The sequence below is a fragment of the Cygnus atratus genome, chromosome 8 (genome assembly GCF_013377495.2).
Source record: "Cygnus atratus isolate AKBS03 ecotype Queensland, Australia chromosome 8, CAtr_DNAZoo_HiC_assembly, whole genome shotgun sequence".
In the NCBI taxonomy this organism is placed as follows: domain Eukaryota; kingdom Metazoa; phylum Chordata; class Aves; order Anseriformes; family Anatidae; genus Cygnus; species Cygnus atratus.
In genome coordinates, this window is record NC_066369.1 from 12,195,286 (window position 1) to 12,223,068 (window position 27,783).

Consider the following 27,783-nt stretch of genomic DNA (forward strand, 5'->3'; position numbering starts at 1 on the left):
CAGGTTTGGGAAATAACTACTGCATGTCCTGTTGAGCACAACATTTCCTCCCTAGGGACGTGCCCCCTGCAGCACTGAGGCTGTATGGTCACACATGGTCGTATATGCTGCCCCTTCTCCTGTAGTTCAGCCGACAAAGAGCTGAGCTAGGCAGAATCAGTGAGCAAAACCGATCATTTGCATTGAAATGAATGCATCCAAAAAAAAAAAAATCAGCAAAACCCAAAGCTATTTTTGGTGTGCAGACTTCATTTACATTTTCCTTTTTGGTAAAAATCCCAAATTTTCAGCATACAACATTCCAAATCTGCCCCCCCCCCCTTTTTTTTTTGCCCTCAATCATAATAACAAATAGTGCTCGACAAAGACTGCCTATTTTTCATTTCCTCTGCGAACTGACTCCAGGCTGCCTATGATTTTCTCCTGCCTGGTAATTATTCAAAACGAAATGAGCGGCTAACCAATTTCTGCAAGGAATTCTTTGTCTGCAGATTCTTGGGGAGCGGTTTGTTTTGCACACACGACATTGGAAATCCTCCTTGTTTTGGTTGGACGCGTGAGTCACACCGGGCTTTTCTGGACCCATATTACTCCAGAACTGCAGTTCTGGTTAAGGAAATATTCAGGCTTGAAGTCAGCGTGCACATTTTGGGGATACCCCTTGCCAGTGAAATCCTTTTGCTAGAATTTTCTTCCCGGGCTGGCCAAGAAGACCGTGAGGAAGGAAACGCAGTCTGAAGCCCTGGCCCCGCTCTGCAGCTGAGCGGCACGCTGCAGGCTCACCCCAGCATCGCCCCAGCTGCTGAAACGCCAGGACATCACTATGCCCCGTGCCAGCTCGTTGCAGACCCCACCTCGTCCCTGCAGGTCCTGCAGATGGGGAAAGGCCTCTCACCTCTGGTCCCTTCATCTCCAGGAATCCACCCTGCTGGCCCAAACCTGGCTGTGCGCTGGCAGAGCCCGGAGAGCCAGGAGTCACACCTGAGAGCCTGTGGTATCTGAAAACTTCTGGCTGGTTTCCCACTAATGCTCAGTGTGCCTGGGGAGTTTCCTCCACCCTCTCTGGTGTCCGTGGTAGCTCTGAAAACCCAGCGTGCTTCCACCACGCGCTCCCAAGTGTGCTTGCTCTGGTCTCCTGCTTGGCCTGCAAGCCCTGGCCCCATGTGGAGCAAGCGCGTGGTGAAGGGTCCCGGCCGCGACTCACCTCACACGACTGGATGCAGTGAATGCCAGAGGGGTCTGGGTACCATCGCAGCCTGCCCGTGCATACAATGTGCTGAGGAGGAGAGGAGAAAACAGCAGTTAGAGGAGGTGGCAGAGGCAGGGCAGCCACCACGACCGCCTCCTGGGGGCGTAGGGGTTCCCTCGACATCACAGGCAGGGCAGCAGCATTATCCCTGAGCCCTCCCTTCACCTCTTGAAGCCCAGCAAACCCAAGGTAGCACCAGCTTCACCCACAGAGCAGGGCACGTTGCTCAAAACAGAGGCTAGATAAATAGGTATGTGGGTATATGTATATACATATATGCCCAACAGGGAGAGGACGAGGGGAGATGGCGGGAATCTCCAGGGAACCGGGTTTGGCTGGCAGCACTATGCCACGGTGGCCACCAGCCAAGCTGGGAAGAAGCCAGGCGTGGCCACCACAGACAGGAGCCCTCCGTTCATCTCATTGCACCGAGCTGGATTTAGCAGCTTCTCACCCAGCCAGCGGTTGCTGGATGCCGGCATCAATTCGCCCATTGAGTCCTGCTCAGGCTCCAAGAGCTATGTCCCCGGGGCGGTGGGGGGCGGGGGGGGACACCTGAGGACCCACCTCCCCGAACTTGGCTGGGTCTGGGTACACCAGGCTCACGTTCACCCCCGCCGTTGAGGTCATTGCTGGTATTTACGAGGCTTGAAGTTAGCTGCTGCAGCCAACTGAACACAAGAGCAAGATGCAGAGGTCTCGGTTTCATCTAACTGGAACGCTCCATCCCCGTAATTCAGAAGGGGGTTGTTGGGAGCACACATGATTATATGGGGGAAGAAAAGCCCCACCACACAGACAATTTCCTCCTTGTAAAGCTCAGGCAGGCTTTGAAATCTGAGGCCCCATAAAACGAGAGCTGGCCTGTGAAAGTGTCCTAGGATGCCCTCCATAGCACAGGAGCTGCACGGATGGGCACGTATGTCTTCCCCCAGCCTGGCTCCGGCATCTGCAGGATGCACGGCAGCATGGGATGGGGCACCTCTGCCCGGGTCTGTGCTTTAGCAGCAGGTTTGGATGTGGCTGGGGAAGGGCGAGGTATCTGCAGACTGCCTGGTGGCATTTCTATCTGCTTCATGTACCATCCTGGGCTTCTGTTGTGTTTCTCAGCTCCATCCTGCACCAGGAAGCCTCCAGTCCAATCTGATGTGTTGCCAGGAACAAAGCTGGTCCAGAGGTCCAGAGTTCCAGTGTCCTCAGGGTCCTCAGCCAGTGCAGAGAAGGCAGACTCAGAAGTAGCTGCAATCAGATTGGGCAGAGAGGCCCAGGATGGCCAATTCTTGCTCATCCCAAAAGATGCTTGAATCCCAGCCGCACTGGGACATTTGATACGTGGTTGCTGCACGCCTTGAACAAATCCCCAAACCTGCTTGGCAGTGGGATGCGAGGGATCAGTGCTGAAAACCACCGGTGCCGCCCCTCGTGTGGGTTGTTGCATCGTCCCCGTCACCTGGGGAGCCTGGCAGCCCCCAGGAACACAAGCCCGGCAGGAGGGCTGGGAGGTGTAAAGGGGAACAAGGCAGAGAGGAAAACAAGGCTGCTGGCAAGGGGCAGCGCCGCTGCTTAAAATAACGCCTTTCTTCCCTGCTCCAAACTGCCTCCCTTGCACGAGAACCAGCGGCCAAGCCACCCGGTGCCTCCTTCCAAGGCTCGTGCTCCACAGTCCCACACGCCACGGGCGTCCTCGCCCCCGGCAGCGACGTGCTGCGGGTCTGCTGCTTCGAGGCGAGGCAGGGCAGCGCCCGCAGGCACGGAGCAGGGATGATGCTGGGCCCCCAGGAGGAGGGCGCAGCGCCTGCATGGGGGCGCCGGCTCCGGGGAAGGCTGTTTGCTTTTCTTTGTTCCACCTCCTTCCTTCTGCATCTCGGTTTTATTTTAAGAAATATTACCCCGGTGGAGCTGCTTTTTGGGAAAGTCGTGCCGTCGAGATCCAAACTATGCAAGCTATTTGAGCTGTTTTGCCTACAGAATGAGTAAGGGCTGGGGAGGGAGAGGGGAGCGGGCGGCCAGCGGGTCCTGGCAGCAGGAGCCACCTTCCAGCTGACAGCGATGCCTCCTCCCCGGCATGGAGACGCCTTCCCGGGGCTGCTTCGCCGCTGCCAGGTGAGCGGGGACCGGGGCTTGCACCCTGCCCAGTGCCAGGGCCGGCTTTTGCTCCGTGCTTTATCCTCCCCGCGCCTTGGCTGACAGTAACAGCCAGATTCAGGCATGCGGTGTGTCCCAAAAGTCAGCGGGATTCCTGCCTTTAGCTTCCTTCGCAGAGGCATCCTGCAAGTCCTGGAAAGCTCACTCGAGAGCTGATGGCTTACGCTGAGCTTTGGTTTCGGAGAGCAAGAGGCTGTGCAGTAGCATCCTCAGCCTGGGCACGGGTGAGCCTGAATAGCCACACGCATTCATCGCCCAGCTGCTCCTCCACTGCCACACCAATTTACCCAGAAGGGCTCAAGACGGGCAAAGGAAAGCGCTGGTATGGAAAAGCACCAGATGCAGAGGAGGGAGGACAGATTTGGCCACACGATAAATATTTTGAGGGCCCCACCTACGTGGCTAGTGAATCCCCTGCTACAGGGATGCCACCTCCCCATGTACCTGGACTCTGGTGGGCTGCAGACGGTGATCCATAGTCTCAGCAGTTACATTTTCAGGCAGTATGACGGGGTCGCTGGGGGGTATAATACAGGAGGGTGTGCACACAGCACCTGTGGAAGGAGAGACAGCCTTGAGGGCTTCCAGCAGGAACCAGGCAATGGTGTGTTACAGGCGGGCACCAGGTCCGAACCTGCAGGCTCCTGCACTGTGGGTGTGAAAGTGACCCTTAGCCCCCTAGCACTTGACAATTCCTTCCCCAAATCCTGACTTATACAAGAGCCTACTGGAGTTTTTTGATGGCTGATTTACCTCTCCTGAATGAGATAAAAATTGAACGTGCCCTAAGAGACAGATCCAAGCCCTGATGGCAGGACATGGGATCCAGCAGGAAAACACAACTGGCCTGGATGTTATGGGATGTTTGTTCACATGTCAAGAAGCACCTCTCATAGTTTTTCTACCATAACTTCCTATGACCCAGGAGGAAAAGAAAAGAAACAAAAACTGTAAAAAAGCCACCCTAGAAAACCAGGTGGGTCCCAGCCCTATTCCCAGCTTCACATCAGGTCTGTCCGAAGCTCAGCTTCAGCCCTGCCTCAGCCAATGTTGCTCAGACCCCGGTTGTGCCCAAATGTCCTATCCAGCAGGATGCTAGATGGGATGTAACGACTGTGACTGAGCATTGCAGCTGAAAAGCGACCGAGTCTTGGAGGAAGAAATGGATGATGTGGTCCCTCGTCTGGTGAAAGTGCCCTGTTACACACAATTGTCACTCCAGCTTTTATCTAGGGCCTGCCTCATTAACCCTGCAAATGTCAGCAGTCGTAACAAGGGCAGAGACCACGTGGGGAGTGAAGGGCTGGAGGGTGGGAAAAACACTGCAGAGGGCTGGGCTTGCCCTAGGGACGAGTCCTTGCTCCTTCTGAAGAAACGCTTACACAGTTTTAGCTTCAGTCTTGCCCATGAACACAACCAGGCTATGCACAGGGTTAAAGCCACCCACAGCCTCTGCGTTCAGAAAGGGGACAGAAGAGAAAACATTTCCATGGATTTAGTGGGGATTGGCACACAACGAGGAGTCACTGTGACCTTCCAGCTAGCTCTCCGGGAGGGCTGAATCGACATGGGGGTTGAGTTTATGCTTAACTTTTGCCTGCTCTCACCTATGCCATGCCCCTGCTCGCACTTGTACTCCACCAGGTTCAGCTCCGAGGGCGGCGGGCAGGTGCCCTGCAGGCTCTCACACAGCGTGAACTCCTCCGTCCACGAGCCCTCCTTGGTGCAGACGATGGGAACCTGGAAAGCAGAGGGGCAGCGGCCCTTTGGTGGCACCCAAGCGCCGAGCCCTGCTGTTCTGAGGTGCTCTGAAGCCCAACGCGTGTACGATCTCCCCCTGCCCCCGTCACTCACCCGCATGCCCGGCGGCTCGCAGTTCAGCACGCACTGGCTGTCCAGCTCGAAGCCCTGGGTGCAGTTGTACATGCCCTCAAAGACTGGCGGGGGTGGCTCGCACACCACGGGGACGCAGTGCCCCTCTTCCCACTGCCCGCTTTCCAGGCACTGGATCTTCAGGAACTTCCTGGGGAGACACAGATGGGAAGCTGGGCTGCAGCCTCCCAAAACGCATCCCTTCTCTCTCAGCCACGCTGGGCATCCCGCAGAGGCAAGAGCAGCCTGGATGCCCCTCCTTGGTTCTCAAACCCCCGAGCGTGGGGCTTTGCCATGCCATTCCCCAGCACAACCCATGCTCAGCCAGGACCTTCCCTTCCCCTCGCACTGGTTTAGGAGTCCCAGACACTTCTTCTCATGCTCCCCACCATCTTTTGCAGCACCTCTAAATGCTCTCTCCCTGCCCCGCAGCCCCTGCGGGTACGTGCGCCGCGTTGCCTTGTCCTGCCGCCAGTAGCTGCATATTTTGCTCGGAGGAGCAAGCCTCCCCCAGTAAATCCTGCTGGCCCGTGCCCAGCTCCTCCTGAGGCTCCTCTTTGTACGCCGGCCAGAGCTGTCAATCCCGCTCTCGCCGAGGAGCTGCCACACCGGAGCGGACCAACACCATCTTGTGCTGCTGAAACAGCCCCAGCGAGAACATCTTGCCAAAAAGATGATGAAAAAGAAAAGGAGCAAAAGGCCAGAAGCGGAGCCCACCCACTTCTCCGTCTCCTCTCCTTGGCAGCAATACAGATGTCGCATTGTCTGCAGAGGGACATGAAAACCCCCCGGGAGGCTTTGGGCGAGCTGGGGACACATTGCCGCTGCCCAACAATGACACGTGGCTTTTGACAGCGCTGATGAGCTTCACCCTGAGCTGACTGCAGGTCCTTAATGAGACTCTTCCCCCTCTGTAACAGGCTCCCATCACTTTCCACCAGATGCCTGCTCCGGCTGCTAGCCTCTGCTTGCTCCCCCTGTGGGTGCCAGCAGGCAGGGTTCCAGGTGTTTGTAGCGCACCGCAGGTACGCAGAGGGGATTTGGTGTCTCCTCTGCTGCCCGGTGCTGGGCTGGAGAAACCCCCAGGGGAGGCACTAAATTGCCCCTTGTTCACCACCTGGGTGCCCCCGCTGCACAGTGCAGGCTCACACAGCCTGGAGCGGCGAGGGGACAGTGCCCATGCCCTGCCACCAGAGCGGGAGGCAATGGGCTTGGTGATGTCCCTGTGAGCCCACGGAGCAGAGGGGGGTCAACCTGCCCTTCACACATCCATGCAAGCACCCTTCAGAGTATGCTATGAGCACCCCAGGACCCCAGGCAGGACCATGCTGTGGACAGAGAAATGTGCTCTCTAGCCCCAGAGCATGTCTGGTTGACCCCAAAGGAGGTGTGCACATTTCTGCAATCCCAAGCTTTCAGAGGATCCCCTTGTCCCTTCAGGAATCAGAGACCTGTTTTTTTTTTGTTTGTTTTGTTTTGTTTTCCTAGGGATTTCATACAAGTGATAGACGTTTCCTGCTCTGACAAACACAGGCTCCAACCAGTAACAAGGAGAAGGCACAGGAGGGGATGGGACACGGCAGGGCCCCCAGAGCTCTGCCCAAAATCTCCCCACCAGACCATGCCGGGAACATGGGCTGCCACGGCGTGAGCATCCCAGCAGTGAGTGGTCCTGCAAAGCCCTCCTGAGACCAATAGCATCGAATTGACAGAAGGAAACTGAAACCGCATCAGATTTTGGAAGGGTGATGGGGAGAAACATCTCTAGATCCCATCGCGGACATCTGCAGCTTCAGCCCACTGGTAATTTCATATTCCCAGTTGCTGCCCTTTCCCCTAGGATGATGCTTACTGCCTTTCAAAGACGTCCCCATCAGTCCTGCTCCTCTGAACACTTTGCCCACCTTTGAAGGCCAGCGAAGGCACATACTGCGAGGCACTGATGTGCATCGGAGGGTTGGCTCCTCACGCAGCTGTTTCCCCTTCTTGCATTGCCCAGCAGCCAGGGGGTAAATCCGAGCAGAGGAGGCTTTTCATGCACGGCTGCACCACAGCCACGCAGGAGGTCAAAGTGATGGCTTCGGGGCAAGAGCTGCAAACTGGTGGTGCAAAGCCTCTGGCACCGAGCAAAAAAACCTTCACAAAGCAGAAGCACACCCGGCCACCTGATATATAACTGATGCAGCCACTGCACGTCACTGTTGCTCTTCTGAATCACATCTTCCACATCGCAGTGGAGGCCCTTCAGCGAGGACCTGGGGAAGGGCTGGGGAGAAGGCACCCCATGGCACCTCACGTGGCTACGCGCTGTGGTTTGCAGCCCCATTGCCTTCTCTGGGGCTCCTGATCTTGATGTGGTGCTGGTCCCAGCTTCTCCCTGTCCCCCCCCTGCATCCCCTCCAGACCTGGGCCAAGAGCCTGCCTTGCTCTGGAGGCTCGCCCCACCACGAGCCTCCGCGCCACAAACTTCAAAACTGGGTGGCCTGGGCTGACCCCAGGGCAGAAGGTGGTGTGGGGACCACTGCCGGGCGTGTGAAGTGGGCAGTTTGTATTCAGGCACGGAGAAGGAAAGGGAGAGGCTTTAAAAAATAAATAAAATTGTAAAAAAAAAAAAAACTTGTAGCAGCTTGAAGTTTCCAGACCCCCTGACTTCTTCTGATCTGGGTTAGCAGCATTTCTCGAGGATTAACGAGGAAGCCAGGAAAATCGGAGTCAACGCTTCCCCCTCCAACTGGGCAATCCAATGTCTGATGGGGAAAGGAGGCAGGGGAGAGGCCTGAGGCCAGCGAGGGCTGTGCCTGACGTGAAGGCATGAGCTTCGTCAAGCTCCAGGAGCTGAGAGCACAGGGGCCTGGCCAGAATCCAGCCCTGGGCTGGGGTCCACCACGCAGGAGCGGTGATAAATGAGCCCAAAGCCCACCTCATCTTCCAGGGCAGGAGACCGATGGCTTCAAAAAGGAGAGGGGAGGAAGGAGGGAGATTTGCCGGTAAATTAAAAGAAAGCAATGCCGTCCTGTAGGACCTGTGCTGCTTTCCACCCCTCGCTCCAAACAGCCTGGGCAACCCGGGCTGTAAATCTTCATCAGAGGCCTGAGAGGTGGAAATGACATGGGAGCCCAGTTGACAGCCTGTGTTTTCTTTACCTGGCTTTTTGGCTCTCTCCACTGCCTGCGTGTTTGCCTTTTATCTGGAAGGGGCCAGATGTGGGCAGGGGAAGCAGGAGCCCCACGCCTTTGTACCCACCACAGGTGTGCAATGGCCCCGTGCCCTGCTAAGCTGTGATGCTCCAGGGCTGGGCTGTCCTGCTCTGCCCGCTGAGGTCCTTCTGATGCGCTTCCAGCCCTCAGGCTGCTAACTTCTTCCAGGCCGTGTTCTCCTCTGCCTCCTCTTCCTCTCCATCAGCCTGCCGTGGCCTTTGAACAGGGCAGGGGGGGTGGAGGGGCTGACATCCCTGCGGGAGCTCATCAGGGGGCTGGACTGTCTCATGGCTCCCGTGATCTCCGGTGAGGAGCCGTTCGTTCCTTACTCACTGACACATCTCCTGGTCACGCTGGCCAGCCTCTCGCCTCTGCCCTTTCAGGAGTAGTCCCAGGAAGGGGTAACAGCGAGGGAGGGAGCAAGCAGGAGCAGGAGATGAACCACCAGGTGTGGTGGTGCTGCCATTGGACAGACACTGCCTGAAAACAGAGACCTCCCATCACAAAGCATCGCTGCACATGTAAAGTTCCCCTACTTCTGTTATTTGGGGGTTAAGTGTGAAAGAGAAATCAGCGTGCTGGAAACCAGGCTGTCACCTGGGCTCTCCAGCCTGAAAGCAGATCTCCTTTAGAAAGAGCTGAAGAAGCTTCCACCCTTTGTGTCAGTCCCATCAGTTAAACAATCCTTCCAGCAGAAAGGCAGCAAATCTCTGGCAGGATTTTGCTTACACAGTCAGTGTTTCCTCAGGGATCCCTTGTTGATTGAGCACTGATTTGTGAAGGGCTTTTCCTCACCCAAGTTAACAGATAAGAGCATCTTCTCTGAGCCTACGTATTTCTTTATCCTCTTTCTCTTCCACCTATGCTATGGGAAATGAACTTCAAAAGATTGCGGAAGCCTTCTAAGCATCCTTGTGTGAGTGCCTGCCCCTGCAGTAACATTCAACTAACAAAACAGAAGTGAGGAAATCACACGAGCATCTGTGTCCAAGAGCATCTCAACTGGGACAGAGACAGCTGGATCCCAGCCAGGCTCAGGAAGGTGGGGACCATCGCCCTACAATCTTAGGGGCAAGGCTCAGGGCTTGGAGCCCCAGTCCAGGTGTAGCAGCCGTGGTGTTCTGCACGGTGTGTGGAAGGGAAAGGCACTGCAGAAGGCTGGTTAGAAGCTGCAGTCATGCTTTCTTGTGCCCACCAACACCTGTACAGCACCAAATCTTTTACGAGGCTGGTTCTTGCTGGGTTGATGGATGATGGGGAGACAACAGCCCATGAACTCAGCTTGCTGAACCCAGAAAGAGCCCAGAGAGATCTCAGGACACCCCAAAACCTGATGTCTGAGTCATCAGCTGAAACCCTACTCCCTCACCAGCACATCAGGAGCTTGCACCCCACCAGTGCCAACCCCTTCCAGAGCTCCCCATCGCCTTCTCTAACAACTCCCTTCTCAGAGAGCAACCCCTCTGGCAGCTCTGATGGTCTGCCTGCCAGGCCTGAAACACCAGAAGGATTTCCAGCAACCTAGTACTGGCCCACGTACTGACTAGTAGCTGCTGCTCACTGCACGTGCCAAGGGGCTTGCACTAAAGCTGAGTGCATGCATAGAGCTCCAGATGAAACAGTGCGCAGACACTTCCAGGGAGAGGTTTTTGCTTTGACTCAGGCCACTCACAGAGCAGTTAATCTACATGAGAAAGCAACAGATTTTCTTCTGTTAATTTTTTAATTTTTTCTTTTTTTTTGCTTGCTGTAATAGGATCGTGCCCTACCGTCAAAGATATCGGGTGAGTTAGTAGTAATGATAATAGCAAATGTGAAAGCGCTATCTCGACATCCTTTGCTATGAAAACAAACTATTTCATGTGATTTTCCTTGACTTGACTTACAGGCTGTTCAGGCCTGTAGGGAAGTCCCATACATCAGAGGAGCGTTGGGGTCTCCCAGAGGGCATTGTTTTCCCCAGTGCTTGTGGCAGCATGGGTGAGACAGCCTAACTGTGCAAGCTGTGTTGATCTGATTGCACGTCCAGTGCCTGAATGCCACAGGCATCCAAGCTGCTCCACGGTTTGCAAAGCAGTCCATGTGACCGTAGCCATAATCGTAATTTGCTCAGCTCCCCCTGGCCCAAGAAATCCTCCTAACACTGTGAAAAGCTGTTTACAGAAACCACTTCCTTCATTACTAGGCAAGAAATTTGGCAACTGCTTCCCAGTGCACAACAACCCTACCCCAGAGCTAAGTAGAGCTGAAGTCTGCATCCAATTAAAACTGGAAGGGGGCATTAAACAATTAGCACGTAATTACTCGATTTGGGCTAGCACCAAGACTCTGGGGAGGACCCCGCCTGTGCCAGGGAATCTGTAGTGACCAGACCCAACAGGGACTTCAGCTGGAGGTGTCGCAGACAAAATGCTGCTCTACCCACCAGAATCATGTTATTGGCCCAGCACAGTGCTAGTGAATCACCAGGAATTTTTCCCTGAAGCACTGGGAAAATCTTCTCCAACTGAAATACAAATGTTTGAGATTAAATTTAGCCAAGACATGCAGGGGGTAAAATGTTAACCCTGACAGAAGGCTGTCATTTGTTGCAACTAAAACAGGTCACGGCGCTGGGATTGTCGCTTTGAGGAAAGGCAGCAGCTCCAGGAGTCTTCTAGCATCTTGGTACGTCATTAGCTAATTACCTGGGAGCCTGCACACACTTCTGCACGTGCTTCATTTTCAGCAAGTGACAAGTGCTTTGAGGTGTGTGGGACAACTCACGTGCTTTAGGTTAAGGCACTTAACGTACGCATGCTCAACGGCAGCTTACATCTCATTCCCATCTGCTGTGACCTACATTAGGGGAATGCCTCTCACATTTGAGGAAATAAGCATGACCAGAGCGAGCTGCTCTGCCTCGTGTCTATCCCAGCAGCCAAAGCAGGGCTTCAATACAGGCAGTGTACCATGGCCTGTCCTCCTCCTCCAAGCTGGAAAGAGGGGAGGCAGGGAAGAGTGGTGGCAGACCCACCACAGACTTACTTTTTCGGTTTGCCTGCTGCGTTCTCGGCCACGTGGTATCCAGGTTTGCACTTGTAGCGGCAGACAGAGCCCACGTCGTGGTTACCCTGCAGGCACCGCGGGACCAGGAGCTTGGCGTTGGCCACCGCGGGAGGCGCATCACACTCCAGCTTGCAGTAGGCTTCAGGGAGCGACCAGAGACCATCCTCCAGGCAGGTCAGCCACTGGTTCATTCCTGGCACCAAGAGAGAAGCAGCGCGTTTGGGTTCAAAAATTCCTCTTGTTAGAGTGGGTATGGACACGAATGGAAGCAATAAATTGGAAGACCATGGGTTAGCTGGACAGCTAGGGGCTGGAGAAGTGATTTTGGTTCTGCACATCTTCCCCCAACTCTCCCTTAAATTCCCCTCTCTGGTGATACCTCAGGAGAGCCGTCAGTGGACTGGGGGCTTTGTGTATGACAGCCTCTCTCTCATATTTATTTCAGCTCACCTTCAGTCTCCCTGGGTGCTTTCTGCAGCTTGTCCAACACCTGCCCTTACAAGCCATCTCGCCCCATGCCACGTGTACAGCACAAGATGGGAAGTGCCAGCAGGACAGACGCAGGAGCCCTACCTCGTGTAACTGGGAATTCTGACCTCAGAGTTGACAGGGAACTGAGCATCACTTTCTTTTTATAGGATCACCGCTCTGCCTACAGCTGGTCTTGGACAAGGGCAAGACCGTGGCTCCGCTCAGCGCTTGTGTTCCCGATGGGCCGGTGCTCCCGGCGGCGAGGCGTATGGGTTGTCCCCACCTCCAAGTGCCGTGGCAGGAGCCATGCAGCCATGCGATCCCTTCCCTGCCTGTTCTTAGCATTTATTAGCACTGAGAGGCTGCCCGTAAGGACGCCAGCCTTCGGGGAGTACAAGCAGCAGACACGTTCCTGCCTCGACAGCTCGGCAGAGACAGCTGGACCTCTCCAAGTCTACTCGCGCGCCTCGACAGCCTTGGCTGAGCACCACCAGGACTTGTGTCAGCTGCTGGAAGCCACCCAGGGCACTCCACGGATGGGACGCCAAGGGAGCCCGTGGCAAACCTCCCGTTGACTTCAATGGGGACAAGAGGAGGCTGTTAGGGAAATATCAGCTTCAAGCCCTGCCCTCAGTTGACCCACCAAAGGCAATGGCATGAGTTTGCACAGAATTTGGTCTGTCGAATTGTCGTTTGTGCGCTACCCTTTGATCAGCTCACGCTGGGATCTGCCGGCGTCCCCCCTGTCATGAAATGAGACCTTAATTCCCTGCAGTTTTTGCTTCGTAGATTTAACTAAAAAAACAGTAAATGATTTTCATACGTTTCTGCTATAAATGTCGCCATAAAATAGGGCACCCATTAAAATGATTTGTTGTATGTTATTGTTTGGAGCAAAGGCGCTGGTGGAAACTCACATAAAGTCCCAATGCTTGAAGCTGTCAAGGCAATTACCCACGAAATCCCATCCAGCTCAGCCTTGTATAGACAGGAACAGTAGCTCTCTTTCTCCGACTTGGCTTAAAAACATTCCTGTGGGTATTGATGGAGTCGGCAGAATGAAAGCCAGGCCATGGCGTGTCTGGAGGACTGCTGTGTGTCTGGGTGGTGCACATCTCCGAGACTGCTCTGCAGCTGTGGGCATCAGTCTCTACGGCTTTATAAGGCCCCAGGCTTCCTGAACCATATGCTTTCCCACAGCCACCAGCCCATTTTTGGCTCTCTGAAGTCCTCCCTGTTTGTCTGCACTGGATCCCTACACTTCTCGCCTCCCTCATCCCCATAACACCGGAGCCTGCCAGACCTCACCAGCTCTCAGAAGAAGACATCCCAACACCCTGAGGGGGATGGATATGGGTCGCCAGCCAGGGGGTGAGCATCAGAGGGAGCATCCCCACACCATGGTGTCCCTGCTCAAGAGGGATGGATGCCCACCGTGTAGGGAGGTCTCCCAAGATCTCACCTGGCTGGCAGAGGCGAGGACAACCAGGAAATTCAAAGTAGCAATGGTCACTTCGAAACACCTAGGGACAGGCATGGAGAGGTGGCACCAAAAAGGGAGGGTCAAATCCCCTGGCACTCCAGACCGTACCTTGAAGCTTGGCCGGGTGGATGCAGGAGAAGGAGCATCGCCTCAGGTAGGTGGTCCCTTTGGGGCAGGAGAACTTGGCGTAGTAGACATGCGACTGGTCAGGGACACCACAGTCAACAGGGTCACAAGTCACAGATCGGTCCCACCGCCCTGAGCTGCACGTCAGAACCACATCCTGCTGCGGAGAAAGCGAGGCTCCATCAGACCCCCGAAACCAAGCTCTAACAGCACATTTTAGTACTGCAGGCAAACGGGCTGGCCCAGGTTTCAGGGACTTTGTGTGGCACAGTGTGGCGTTCTTGGGGTTCAAGTCATGATGCTGGGGGTGTGAAAGCAGTGACTGGTCCCTGGGGTGACACGCAGGTCACCCCTAGAGGCCTTCTGCAACTGGTCTGCAACTGCTTGCCTCCAAGTGTGACATTATCTAAGTGGTGCTAGAGCACATTAAGGGCCAAAAAAAATCCCTTCAAAATACACAAAAATTTCCTGAACTACAGGTCAAATTCCCAGCTCTGTGCACTGCTATTTTCTCCCCTACAAGACCAAGTCTTAACACAGCTGTTGATGGACACCTCTCCTGTTGACTGGTTTTCCCCAAATGTCCTGGTCCTGTCATGCCCACGGAGCCCACTGAAATCCGAGGTTTGTATAACAGCATTTATAAGTTGTAATTATGAATCTGGGGGACTGCATGAGAACCTGAGTCCCAACTACCGGGGGTGCCAGGCCTAGATGTGGTCAGTAAGTGCCACGGACCTTGCCAAAACACGATGGCGGGCCACAATTGCTATCTCCAGACCACTAACCCAAATCCAGCACTCCTCAGAGAGGGTCTGCAGAAAAATAAAATAAATAAAATAAAATAAAATAAATAAAATAAAATAAAATAAATAAAATAAAATAAAATAAAAATAATAATAAAAATAAAAAGACGTTTATTTCAACTCTTCCTGTTGCCCTTTCGTTGACTGAGCACAACCACACTGCCTGTGGTCTGTCCTCCCAGACAGCACATTCTGATGGAACCTGGACGTGGTGGCCCTGAGGGATGTCGCTAAATTTTAGCCTGGTACTCTCTGGCGCATGGCAGGATTGTGGTGAAACTGAGCCAGGTGGAGAGGACACCCAGTGGAGAGTTGTGCATTTTTCCTTAAAATGCCAGGAGATGTATACAGGCATGCAGGGTCATACAGGCAAACTATTGGAGACTAGGGAAACGTGGCGAGCTGCAGGCATGGAAACCAAGCTGCTGGCCACACCATGCTCTCCTCCATCCTCCCCACAGACCAGGAAAGGAATCTCTAGCACCTCTCACAGGACACGTGCCTGCCAGGGGCGAGCACCTGCAGGTCTCCTGAGGGCAGAAAGGTCCACCCTGCTTCCACAGCCTGGCTCTGCTCTTCCCTTCAGGCCTGCATGGTGGCCAGCACAGCCCTGAGACTTCTGTTCCCTCCCCAGGAACAGGAGAAGCATGGGACACGCTGTGCCCATGACCCGGCCAAGGCGACTCAGCTCCCAAGGACCTGTCAGCCCTGAGTCTCCTCGGTCACCGACTGAGAGCGGAGCTGGCTTGTGGCTTTTACAAGGCAGCCCCTGGCCCTCTGGAGAGCTGGACGAGCTCTTTCGTGCTGACTTCTGCACTGCCCCAGCGGCTGGGCAGCAGTATAGCAGTGCAGCACAAAGGAAGAAAAGCTCCTGAAGGCTGCTCTCCTCTGCAGCCCTCTAAATATAGTCGCTCTGCAAGGACGTCATTTTTTCCCCGAGCCACTAACTTCAACTTTAAAAGAGAAAACGTCCCTGGGATGGTTAGCCCTCCCAGCAGTGCCCATCCAGAGAAGAGAAATGCCTACCTCTCCCGCTGTGGGAGTGCACCACCCCGGCCTGGGATGTCCCCTGCAGTGGCATTTAGGCTGGCAGAGCTGTGGCAGCACGGGGCTTGGGGGCCTGGGGGGATGGCAGCAGAGGAAGGAGAGGGTCCAGAGCAGGGCCACCAGCACTGAAGTCCAGTGCCAGGGCCACCATCAGACTGAGGTTCATTGAAAAAGCCTAGGTTTGGAAGGACAACGTGTCCTGGGGCCACACCAACCACCCTGGGGTGCTTAAGCCTTTCTCAACTGGCCCAGCGGTCACTCACCCCCACCCTGGTGCCCACTCACCTGTGTGGAGCCCAGGCTCTTCCCACTGCTGGAGCGGAGCACGAAGCCCTTTTCGCAGGTGACGGAGCACTCCATGTGCCTCAGGCCATCAGAGGTGCAGTTCATGCTGGCGGTGTGAGCAATAGGGGGCTTCGTGCAGCTTCCTGGCCCTGCACAGGCACCGTGGGCACAGCTACGGAGAAGAAGAGGGATGGGGTCAGCCAGCAGGCCCCTGGCATTGTGCAGCAGAGGGACGGCTCTCCAGGTGGCACCTGCATGGGATGCCCAGCAGACCACGGATGGGTACAGAGATGCGTGCCTATCCCTCAGCCCCTGCTTCTTCCAGGCTTGGCTTTCCAGAGGCAACAAAGCCCAGACAGCAACACTGGGTGTTCCTCCTTCCCAGTAACTTTTGAACCCACGCCTCAATTTCAGTCGGCTTTAGCGTGAAATAAGAGTTCCCTGTGCTACTATTTAATGACAAGATTAGCGTCAACAAGTGGTCAGGAAGAAAAGATGAAGAAGCCTTTTAAAACCTCTACTCCTAGAAGGGCAACGGGCACATCAAGCACTGCATTGGACATCGGAGAACCCACGGGGGATGCTCCAACTGCAAAAAAAAGGTTTAGCTGGAGAAGGAACCCCTGCAGATCCACGCCATCCATGAGGTGTTCTTCAAACTACGTGCAGACCCCCCAGACCCGGCAGCAGAGTCCAGAGCTTCATGTCCACATGGCTGTGCTAAGCTGCGGTGATGTCAAGCTCTTCAGGAACAAGAACACCTCCACGTGCATCTGTCCAGCTCTATAGGCTCAGCTGGGGAATACCTAAGACATTTGGTGGCTAGGACTCTTGTTTTTTGCTTGTTTCTTTGTTTTTATCCTTTTGCAAGTGGTGCTAAGGTTGACATCAGCCCTCCTGGAGCGGGGCAGAGGTGCTGCAGCTCCAGGCAATAGCAGGGGGCAGAAGATGCCCCTTGATGCTCCCCTGCTCCCTGGCCAAGCCCCACTTTGCACAGGGCTGCCCCAATTTTGTGCACTACATTTTGTTGTTTGGCCCACAGGAAGCCTATGTTGTGCTGCCTTTGCTTCCTGCATTTGCTCAAGCCCTCCAGCTGAGGACACATGGCTAGAAATTCCTCAAATGACAAAAAACCCGGTGCTGACATGGATATTAAGGGAACGCAATGTGCCGCTGAGTCTGGACAAGTCTGCCGAGCCAAAGGCACGGTGGAAACCTGGGGGCCACAGCCCTGCAAGAGCTGGTGGGCACAGGCAGAGGGGAGGAACGGCACGGGAGGGGACCACGAAGGAGAACAAGAAAAAAGGGGCTGTTTTTTCAATGCAGACCTGTTTATGAAGTGAGAAATGGTTTCAGGGCAGCTGCTGCAAATTCTTTCACTAGCTTATATTTCCATTTGCTTCCTTTTTAAAGAATTTGTTTTATGAGCAGAGCGTTTGTCAGGTCATTAGCTTCTGAGGGCATCTGGTACCAATTGTGGCCCTATCCCCTCCTGCAGCTACCTTCTCCGGGCAGCTGCTTTGCTCCCTGTCCGCACCCCCTGCGCACACACACGCGGTCCCTGCCCTTGCTGCACCTCCCCGGGATGCAGCCACCATCCTGACCCATATTCATCTGCTCGTGAGGCCATGCTCATTGTGGTGGCACCTCCAAATGCATCCAGCCGGGCCAAGGGCTCAGCTCGAGCAGCTCCACGGGTGCTGGTGGAACAGTGACACAGCCCTGGCCCTTGGGACGTTTGCTGTCTGGTGACAGCACTAACCCAGCACGCATTGTTTTCAGCTCTGCTTTCCACCAGTTTGGACACACAACTGGCAGTGCTGGTAGAAAGCAGACCAAGAAACGTGCATGTTTATGACTATGTTACAAATGCACCACGATCTGTAGAGGTAGGTGTATGGGGAGATTTATAACTGTATTATAATGTGAGGTTGAAATGTTCCTTTTTATATACACCACACATGCATTATCTTGCACATGTTCTATATGTGCATAGAGATATCTTTTAGCTTTCTCTCTTAGCCCCAGAAGGTGACTACCCTGTCACTGTTCTCTCTGTGTGACTACCAATGCCCACATCCCACAAAAAAAAGCACACTACATTTTAGTTTGGACATGATCTGAGGCATGTTCTCAAGTCCTGAGTAGCTCTGAGCTCTCAGCCTGTACTTGGAAGTCTGATGCTGCTATTCCAGACCTGAAGAGGGGCTCTCATCACTGAAAGCTGGCTGCTATTCTCAAATACATCAGTAAGCTCAATTAAAAACAAAATAAAAAGTCATTCAATCTACACACTTTGCCTTGATCACTTCCTTTATCATTGCCAACACCACTGTGAGTGTCTTTGCATTATTCTGGGTCAGGACACTTTTGAGCCTGATGCCATACAAGTGCAGGACGAGAAAAGCCATGTGGCCTGGCTCCATCGTGCCTTACTATGGCTCGGGTAACGCAATGGAATAAATCATTGCTCCCAGCTGCTGGAACACCCCAACGAAGGCTGGACAAGGAAACGGTGTAGTTAGCCCAGTTCTGATCTCAGCATGAAGGAGCTCTTTCTCCTTTTGATGATAAATGAAATTCCTGTATCACAGCTGCAAACTCCTGACATTTGGCCATTTCTGGTTCAGACCATTTAAGATGTATGGCGAGCCAATACAATTTTTTTTTCTATGTGAAACATCTAAAAAAAAATTCCATTTTTATCCCAGCACCCTTTGAAGCTCAAACTAATGATTTGTCAACAACATTTTTACAAAATACGAAGCTTTTTCTCCTAACTTATTCCACATCAGCACCAGGCTGCATGACTTTCTGGGCTCATCAAGTTCCATAACTCATACATGAAAGAGAATTTCAGACCTGGAAATTTGTGAAATTCTGCCTAGTGATGGCTTTAAGTGCTCTGGAATGATAAGAGCTTTCTTATGAAATGGGACCAATTCTATACACTTAGGGTAAAGATTTTCCTTTGGGATTCTTCATCATTCTTCAATAAATGTGTGAGGCAACCACCACCAAGGGAACATGTTGAACCAGTGGTGACAATGCTGGTAAGAAGGGATCGTTTTGTTGTAATGAAACCCAAATTCTGAAAAGCTGAAGTTTTGCATTTTACAGCAATTATTTCACGGAACCCAGAAAATACTGATGGATTTACCCAAGTCAAGCAAAGCCAAGCCAAATACAGTGCAGCTGCCTAAAGTACAATAAATCATCCATAAATTGCTGTAGTATCTACCCAAGCTTTCAACCCAAACATTGCTCCTAAAACAGCCCTTAACATCAAGCTCCAACTTTAACAGGGGAAAATTATTATTATATGAAGTTCATCTCATAGTGCAAATCTGGGGGAGAGGGGGCTATAGGAGGCGTTGATGGAAAGACAAAGGCTTCAGCCAAATCTCCCCAGGTTGAAAGTAGTTACTGCATACACTCCAATGGAGTCTGGATTGCAGCACTGAACATCAGTGAGATAAAAGATGTTTACCCCAATGTGGTCTAGCAAACGAGGATAGCTGGGAAATGAGAAAAGGTGTTTTGGAAATACTTGGAAATTTCTACTCCCTTCAGGCATGTTTCTCATGAAGGGGAAAGGTCTCACATTATTACAGTAAACCTGATGGCAACCGTCCTTGTGGGAGCAGGCTGCATGTACAGACCCAACGGTGGTGATACTTCTTGATTAAGATCTTCATTGAGGCTGCCACCTCAAGAAAAGATGTTTGCTTCTGTATGCGACTCCCAGAGAAACTTGCCAAAAGAATAACATCCCTATGAGTCATCTGCTGTCATCCACCTCACAGATAGAGAGGAGGTACCAGTGAGATGTCGAATGCACTGAACTGGGTTTACAGAAGCTCAGAAAGCAGGGCTGAACAGGACGCAGGGTTTGGGCTGTTGTGCTTCCCAGCCTGAGGCAGGATGGGCTGTACCTTCATCCTGCTGTGTGGAGCTGGCCTGACTCCTTCCTGAACACAGCACGTGGGCAGGATGTGTCTGCCGGGCCGCATGCCTTGTTGTGACCAGAGCCCAGAGCCCTTACGATGCCTCTGCCAGCACAGGGGAGATGGAGAAAACCCACTCTGGTCTGAGCTGCCCCAGGTGGAAGCGGTGGCTTCCTCTGCCTGCACCTGACACAGAGCCTCGGGCCTACCACTGAGAGGTGGCCACTTCAGTACAATTCTTCAGGCCTTTGTCACGGCACCGGATAGCCATTATCATTTACATGAGTGCATCTACACCATATAGGTTCATCTGTTTATCCAGTCACCCACCACGGCCATACACACTCACTTCTCTGCCCACCAACCTGCTGAACCAACACCACACACCCACCACCGCACATCTTCCTATGGTAGGTACAGCTGACAAACACCCCCCGTATCTCTCAGTGATGGACACTCAGCTGTCCCCGAGATCACCTTTACCCACATCCGATCCTCACACAACACGCTGCACCTTGCTTCTGCCTCCTCCTGTCTTGTCTGGAGGTGGGATCGAGCCTGGGCAAGGGGCAGCTCGAGCCTCGGCACAGCACGGTGCCGGCTGGACAAACCCAGGGCTGACCCACTACAGCGATCTCCATCATGCCAGTTGGTCCTGAAAACCAGTCACACCTCCAGCCAGCTTTCTCTTACAGACATCGAGCTAGACTCCTAATTAGTTATTACCTGATCTCTAGAGTGATCCTGTTTTTGGCCCTCCTGTGACAGCTGGGCTAAGCCCAGTGGCTCTGGGCTGTGTGAAGGTGTCGGCGAGCCACCTAGGTTCATCCTCTGAAAAGCTCTTTCTCACTAGGTTGTTCACTCATAAGCTTTGCACGTGTAGCTGGGTTCCTGGGGGTATATAAAGTATGCCTTCCAGAAGGAAGGAGGTGGTCTTGCAATAAATGCAGCAGTGGTAATGACACTAGCACCAAGAAGGCTGTAGGAATACTGGAGGGATTTCTAAAGGGAACTGCAACCAGAAGCCACAGCTCAACTACAAGACTTATGCTAGGAGGCTTAAGGGGAAAAAACTTCTTGTCATGACAGAAAGAATCACAGAATCATAGAATGGCTTGGGTTGGAAGGGACCTCAAAGACCACCCAGTTCCAACCCCCTGCCATGGGCAGGGACACCACCCACTAGATCAGGTTGCTCAGGGCCTCGTACAACCTGGGCTTGAACACCTCCAGAGATGGGGCATCCACAACCTCTCTGGGCAACCTGTTCCAGTGCCTCACCACCCTTACAGTGAAGAATTTCTTCCTGACCTCAGATCTAAATCTCCCCTCGTTAAGTTTAAAACCACTCCCCCCTTGTCCTGTCATTATCTGATGGAATAAAGAGTCACTCCCCATCTTTTTTTATAAGTCCCCTTCAGGTATTGAAAGGTTGCAATGAGGTCTCCTTGGAGCCTTCTCTTCTGTAGGCTGAACATCCCCAGCTCTCTCAGCTTTTCTTTGTAGGAGAGGTGCTCCAGTCCTTGATCATCCTCGTGGCCTCCTCTGGACCCCCTCTAACAGCCCCACATCTTTCTGGTGCCAGGGGCCCCAGACCTGGAGGCATCACTCCAGGTGGGGCCTTACAAGGGTGGAGTAGAGGGGGACAATCCCTTGCTGGGGAGGATGGAAAAAAAGGCAGTGACTGGAGCTGGAGATGGACAGATTTCATCCTGAAATCATGAAAGGGACTGCTTCTCATCACAGAGGGTTACTGGATGCAAGAATAGCTCAGCAGGGGAGATGTTGAACTCATCACCTCCTGCAGCCTGTAATAGGAGATAGGAAAGCTTTCTGAAGGATGTGTTTAATCCAGCTTCTGGGGAAAATGTCACTGCCTCTGTGCAACACTGGGGAAGGCAGTACAGAATGGGGCAGGCTGGCTGCAGCGGTACACTGAGGGGCTCCAGCAGCAAACCCGGGTCTCCCAGAGCTCCTTCCCTTCTTCATGGGACACAGGGAGGACAGAAGGCTTTGTGTGATTCACGTAATGTCCCTACTGGTAAGAGAGTGAAGGAATCGAGACCGAGGTTCAAGGGTCTCACCAGGAGATGTGCCTGAGCCAGGAAGGAAACATCCCTTGCATCACACACAGCATGTCCATGGCAGCTCACCTTCCTGCTGCGTATCAGGGGCTGGCCACATTTAAGGAACATTTTTGGGACCAGGCAGCCCTTCCTCTAAGGTGACACCAAGCAGCCTGTTTCTGAGCTGTTCAGCTGCTGTGTTCAACTCTCAGGATCAAACTGGTGAAAATAAATTGTGCTGAGAGATTTGTTTTCCCTAGGTGAGACTGGCTAACCCCAGGGAAAGGTAGAAGAGGCCTTGAGCATCCTAAAAAAGCCCATATAAGAAACATTAAAGCCAAGGAGCAAGCTGGGCTGCAGAGAGCAAAGGGTATGGAGCAGCCCCTGGAGATGGTCCTAGCACCACCGAGGGTTTGCATCGTCACCTCTGCTGCCAGAGGAGAGGCACCTTGAGAGGTTTAAGGGCAGGGCCAAAGGCTGAGGTGAGCTCATGCCCTGGGAAAGGTGGTGGTTGGGACCACTTGGTTCTTGAGAAGTTTTGTCCTGCAGGCGAAGGAGAGAAGATGCGCACAGAGCCGCACAGACACAGCTTGCTCTGATGGGCAGCAGTTTAACACTAAAAGATACAATTCCCCTCCTCCCTCTGACTTTCCTTCCCTGACAGCCCCCTTCCATAAAGGAGGAAGCCTGGCCAGGCTCCCCGTGAGTGCATGAAATGAAGTTCTGAGGGCACAGAGGAGGGCAGGCACACAGGAAATAGAAACACAATGCAGCCTGCATTTTGTAGCACCTTGCCTGTTAACTTGCCAAGGCATTTCCCAGCATATGCTAACATAAAATAAAACACGCTAAAAATAAAACTGAGCTAAAAATAAAAATAACAGAGGAAATGAACAATGTTCCCCTGGTTCAATATATAGTCTGTACCAAGGAAAACAGGAGGGATTGTGGCTCAGTTTTAAAAAGAAAAGCATGAAAGGTGGAGAGCCTGAGCCTGGTGGGATGGCAGTCCTGTTGAGGGGCAGCGCTCCCTGCTCTAGGTGCAGCTTGGTTTGGAAGGGACAGACCCACGGGAGAGTGCCCTGCATCCAGTTTCATACCAGGCACATTTATCTCTGCAGATGGGAATTTTCAGGAAACTTATTAAAAGTCTGGTTTCTGCTCAACCTCATGTGGTTGCGATTCGGTGCAGAATGCGAAAAAGAGCCCTGGGTGCTGGCAGAGGCAGTGGAGAGGGGGTGGTGGTGCTGGTAGCGAGGGGCAAGGTCCATGACACTTTGGTCTGCCAATGCTCTTCCCACCTGTTATGCCTGAGGTGGGTTTGAAGGGAGAAGGCAACACTTTCTTCAAAACAAGGATGTGTTTTTCTAGCGACAATCGCCTGCTGCATCCTGACCTGGAGATGGCTGCATTTCATCAGCAGAAACGTGATCTCTTTGTTTTCCTAAGCCTGCAAAGCACTTTGAGATCCTTCAAGATGAAAGATGTTGCAGAAATACCAAGCAGTCATATTTATTATTTTGGCAATGAGCGTTTCTAGGCTGAAGTCAGGAAACCTCGTTTCTTTCTTGCTTTTGTTACTGTCCCTTTCTTGGGTTATTTTAGGAAAGCACTTACATGCACGTACTGTGTATGTGAGGCTGGGTGCACACGAATGGTCAATTCAACTTTTTATTGGAATAACACAGATCTTCTATGATCTTTTACAGTTGAATATCTCTAAACCTATAAAGATTTTACCTTCCTGTTTTTTTGTTTTGTTTTGTTTTGTTTTTTAAATAAGGATACTTTTCCCCAGATTCCACCTGCCCTTATGTGAAACCAATTATTAGCCCTGAAAAATAACAATACTGCTGAACATATGTTTTGGATATGAAATAGATTTTATAAATACAATAAAGGGGAAAAAAAATACTTGGACCTTTCCTGACTTAGCAAAGGCAGATCCTTTATTATTAGTGAGACTACTGGAGATTGTAAATCAAAGCCTTACCCCCTCTAAATATTCAAGCCTCTCGTCCAGAAAAGCAACACTATAAATAGCATTTCCTACTCCTGAGACTCTGGAGATCTGATTTGCTTAGTGTGTTTGCTAAGGGCATGTGCATAACCTGCAGTTTAACATCCTGCCCCCTCGCAGCTGAGCAGGGAAGGTCACTGCAGGGAGGCCAGCAGCCTGGGTTTGGGGTGCTGCTTCATGATAAGGAAGGGCTAAAGCTAATCACTTGGCCATTCTTCCTGCCTGGCTGATGAGCAGAAGATTTTTAAGACACTGTAACGAGGCTGATTTCAGCCCTGTGTCCATCCTGTTAATGGCTGGAACCTCATGATGCCTCTGGCCAGAGGAAACTGCTCCAGAAATCTCTTCTCCAAAGGCCAGCCCCATGCCTGACTTTGCTGACTTCCTCTTTCCCGACACTGGAAGTGGTAAATTAGGGTGCTTTTCCTGAAGGTGGGATTGGATCTTTACTGATGTGGATCCACTGGTGCCTAACTGAAAATGAGCTGACAGGGTCTCTCCTTGAACCTTCTTCTCTCTCCTTGAACCTTCTCCTCTCTCACCAGCTATATGTTTTTATGAAACTTTTAAGAGAGAAACATTTACTTTCCTCTATTTGTCCCTTTATGTACTTCTGCCCATGCATAAGCGATGCTGAGCTATGTCTGGTCAGTCTGTTCATCCTTCCAGCCACTTCTGAGGGGGAGGGGGAAGCTCTTAAGCAATGAGAGCACAAAATTATTTTAAAGGATGAGAAAATGTAATTGAAAAACCACATCAGTTGGCTAGGGGCTTGGAAGCATGTGTGTGCATAGCTGTAACAGCTACCAGGAGGAAACGGACTGCATTTCAGGTGGACACTGATCCTTTAATGTAAGGCTGAGAATAATATTTATATGCTGACTCACTAAGATTTATGTTTCTGTATAAATCACACATGCACTTAAAAAAAAAAAAAAAAAGTAAAAAGCAACTGCTGGATATTCACAGCTTCCAGAACTCTACATAAATCAATCACACCGTGATCCCACAAGCTTTTAGACAAACACACGCACGCTCATTCATTATCAGCGATGTTCATCCATCCAGGGCCATCATCAGCAGAAAAGTAAAGACAGGAGTAGCAATGCGATGACCCTAGCCAGAGCCCTTTGCTCTTAGTGCCTCCACAATAGCTCAGACCCAAACTCAGCATTCCCAGTTGCATGATTTTAGCAACCAGGGGTTGCCAGCCCCACTACTGATCCAGGACAAAGCTGAGCATCATCCCCTTGTCCCTCCTCATGTCCGCATGCTCTTGCTGCCTTGTCGACTTAATCTATCTTGGGTGATGGTCCTTACCTGTGCCTTTGCTAGCTCAACCTGCCTGGAAGGCAGCATCCCATTCTGTAAACACCTGCTCTTGTTCACAGCTTTACAAAGACACTCGGGCACTGCTGAGTGCCTGGCATCAAAGCAGTATGGCAGCTATCATCTTTATCAGCAAGGCAGCCCAAGCCAACAAAGGGAGGCTGCCAGCCATGGCAGGGGGAGCTTCATCCGTGTTCCCCATAGTGCAGGGAAGGAAGGGACTGGGTGGGATGATGTTGGCAAAGCGCACACAGAAGAAACCTACATTTCACCCTCAGTAATAGCTGCTCAGCAGAGAAAGCTTGGTTTTCCCATCAGGAAACACTGCCTTCATGCACTTTTGTGCATATGCACAGGCCATGCACAAAGTCTGCTTTCCTGCCCCCTCTCCCATGCAGCAAGATAAGCAAATCAAGTCTAATTACACCTGACTTTCCAGTAACATCTCAAATCCCACCTGAGAACAGTCACAAAGCAACTCAGAGAGTGGGTCACGGAACAGCCCGGGTTGGAAGGGGCCACCTGGTCCACCCCCTTCCCCCCCATTCAAGCTCAGGCACTCCCTGTGTGAGCACATGGAGCCAAACCCACAAAAACCAAGCCCAGAGCCCCTGGAAAGGTGCCCGAGGCGGCGATACCTGTATCGCTGATGGCCGTGTCCCTCCTTGTGCGGCAGCAGGCAGGTGGTGGGGTCAGCGGAGCTCGGCAGAGCTGGCGTCCGCAGGGCCACGGCTGCGACACCCACGAGTGGGGAGGAGAAGTTGAGCAGCACCGACCCAGCCCGGTAGGACGGGTCCTGCTGGCCACGGGTCGCATCGATGACGAGCGGGTTGTGCTGACATGACAGCTCGTGCGTCCCTGCGAGGTGAAGAGGAGGAAAGAAGGCACTAGCTCAGCGCTGGTAGCATTGTGTCTCATTTCAGTGCTCCACCACCACCCCTGCTTGCCCACGTGTCTCAGCAGACAAGCTCAGAGCAGTTTGGGAAGGAGAAGCGCTGCACCCGGTGCTCACCCAAGGAGCGGTTCAGCCCGTCCACGTCGCTCAGCTGGATGGTCACCCTCGGCTTGTGCTGGTCGCTCGGGGCTGTGCCGTCAGAGGCCAGGAAGACCAGGATGGAGGTGGGCACTGCGGGTCGCTCGAAGCACACCTGGTGAGAGAGTCGGTGCATGCACACCTGATGCAACCCTCCTGGTCGCACCAGAGGAAGGCAAGGAGGGAGCACGTGGGGAGAGGAGGGTTGGGGTTCACACACTGCGTGGGGTCAGTGAATGGGCAGGGGGAGGGAAGGGAGGGTGCAGAAACACAGTCCTCCCCCCCCTCCTTTCCCTTCACTAGTATTTCCCACGTGCACCAGTCCTGCCTTGCCATACATCTATGGCACCTCCCCAGCTTCCCCATTTGCTGCTGTTGAAACGAAGCCCTATTTGACCAAGACCTGGATCCCCCTTTCTCTGCCCTTCCTTGCCAGGCTCCCCCTTCTACATGAGCGAGGCTCTGCTGCCACGCTATTTCCATTAAAAACAAGACACAGCCCCAGAAGCCGGAGTGAGCGCGAGCTGTCCGTCAGCCAACACGTGGAAAGATTTGTGGCAGGAAGTCCTGCCTGCTCGGAGAGCTGACAGCTCCCCACTTGTCTGCAGCCCTGAAGGCTACAGGAGGCAGCCGGGAAATGGATGGCATCAATCACGGCGGGGCAGACGTTCCTGGGAAGTAAGAGGATAGAAATGTTTTTCTCCCCCACCCCAGACCACCCCACACCCAGCGCCAAGATGTGTTTCAATCCAGATCCACCCTATGGAGTGTTTTTGTTGAATGCAGGCATAGATGGAGTCCAGAAATTCAAGGCGAAGCTGCATTTGGGAGGAGGACAAGTCCCGGCTGGCCAGGCACAGCCCGGAGAGCAGCCACCAAGCGGCATTTCAGCCCAGCCATGCTGGGCATTGCCCGTGCACACCACAAAGTTCAGCTCTCGACCGGTGCCAGCATGGGGTGAGGACGGCACCTGCCCCACCACTCCCTATCCCACCTAGGCAGCCAAAGTGGCACAGCCACGGACAGGAGCAAGCCTTGGGTGCCAGCTCAGGTCTCCCAGCCTGCAGGAGTGCACTGAGTGGCCCCAAGTTAGAGCCAGGGCAGCTGGATTACCTAACGTCCCAATCTACTTTAAAAAAAAAATAGTTCTTAATTTATTTTTACATATTTTGTGCTTGACCACAGCAGGCTATCTGTTTAATTTTTCTTCTCCCTCCCTCCCCCCCTTCACATTTAATTTCCTGTGTGTTGCATCGTGACTTGCCTCCAAGTAATTTTGATTCCTCCCTGCATCGGATGTGTTGCAAACAGAGAACAAAGCATGGCCGCAGATCTGCAAGTGGTAATTATTCCCATCTGCACAGTCGATGCTTCATTAGGTGGTACAGCCACGTGCACCTCTTGCCCCCCTACAACACGATCCAACCTTTTCCTCGCTCATTGGTGCTAGCTCTTGAGAAGGTAGGAAGCAATTCCTACGCTGTGCTGAGGCTTGTGGCATGGTTTTAACCCAGGTGACACAGGTGCAGCTCTAAAATGGCCAAGGGGGGTGGTAGCCGCGAAATTACATGTGCATGCATGTACGAGCAGCACCATTCCTGTCCGCACAGGCGGGCGTGCTAGGCAAATTGTCAACAAGAATCTGTCTTTCCCAACCCA

The 27,783-nt window shown here is 52.8% G+C and overlaps 1 protein-coding gene across 1 annotated transcript in view; it reads right to left on the reverse strand.

Moving 5' to 3' along the window:
- Positions 1 to 27,783, reverse strand: part of PAPPA2 (pappalysin 2) — a 74,908-nt gene that overhangs the window by 12,861 nt on the left and 34,264 nt on the right. The window contains exons 12-20 of the mRNA XM_035537442.2: positions 26,104 to 26,239; positions 25,730 to 25,949; positions 15,730 to 15,901; positions 13,574 to 13,751; positions 11,491 to 11,704; positions 5,249 to 5,417; positions 5,002 to 5,134; positions 3,839 to 3,948; positions 1,205 to 1,276 (exon numbers count right to left, since the gene is read on the reverse strand). Of these exons, the coding sequence (XP_035393335.2) occupies positions 1,205 to 1,276; positions 3,839 to 3,948; positions 5,002 to 5,134; positions 5,249 to 5,417; positions 11,491 to 11,704; positions 13,574 to 13,751; positions 15,730 to 15,901; positions 25,730 to 25,949; positions 26,104 to 26,239 (1,404 nt within the window). The remainder of the gene's footprint in view (positions 1 to 1,204; positions 1,277 to 3,838; positions 3,949 to 5,001; positions 5,135 to 5,248; positions 5,418 to 11,490; positions 11,705 to 13,573; positions 13,752 to 15,729; positions 15,902 to 25,729; positions 25,950 to 26,103; positions 26,240 to 27,783) is intronic.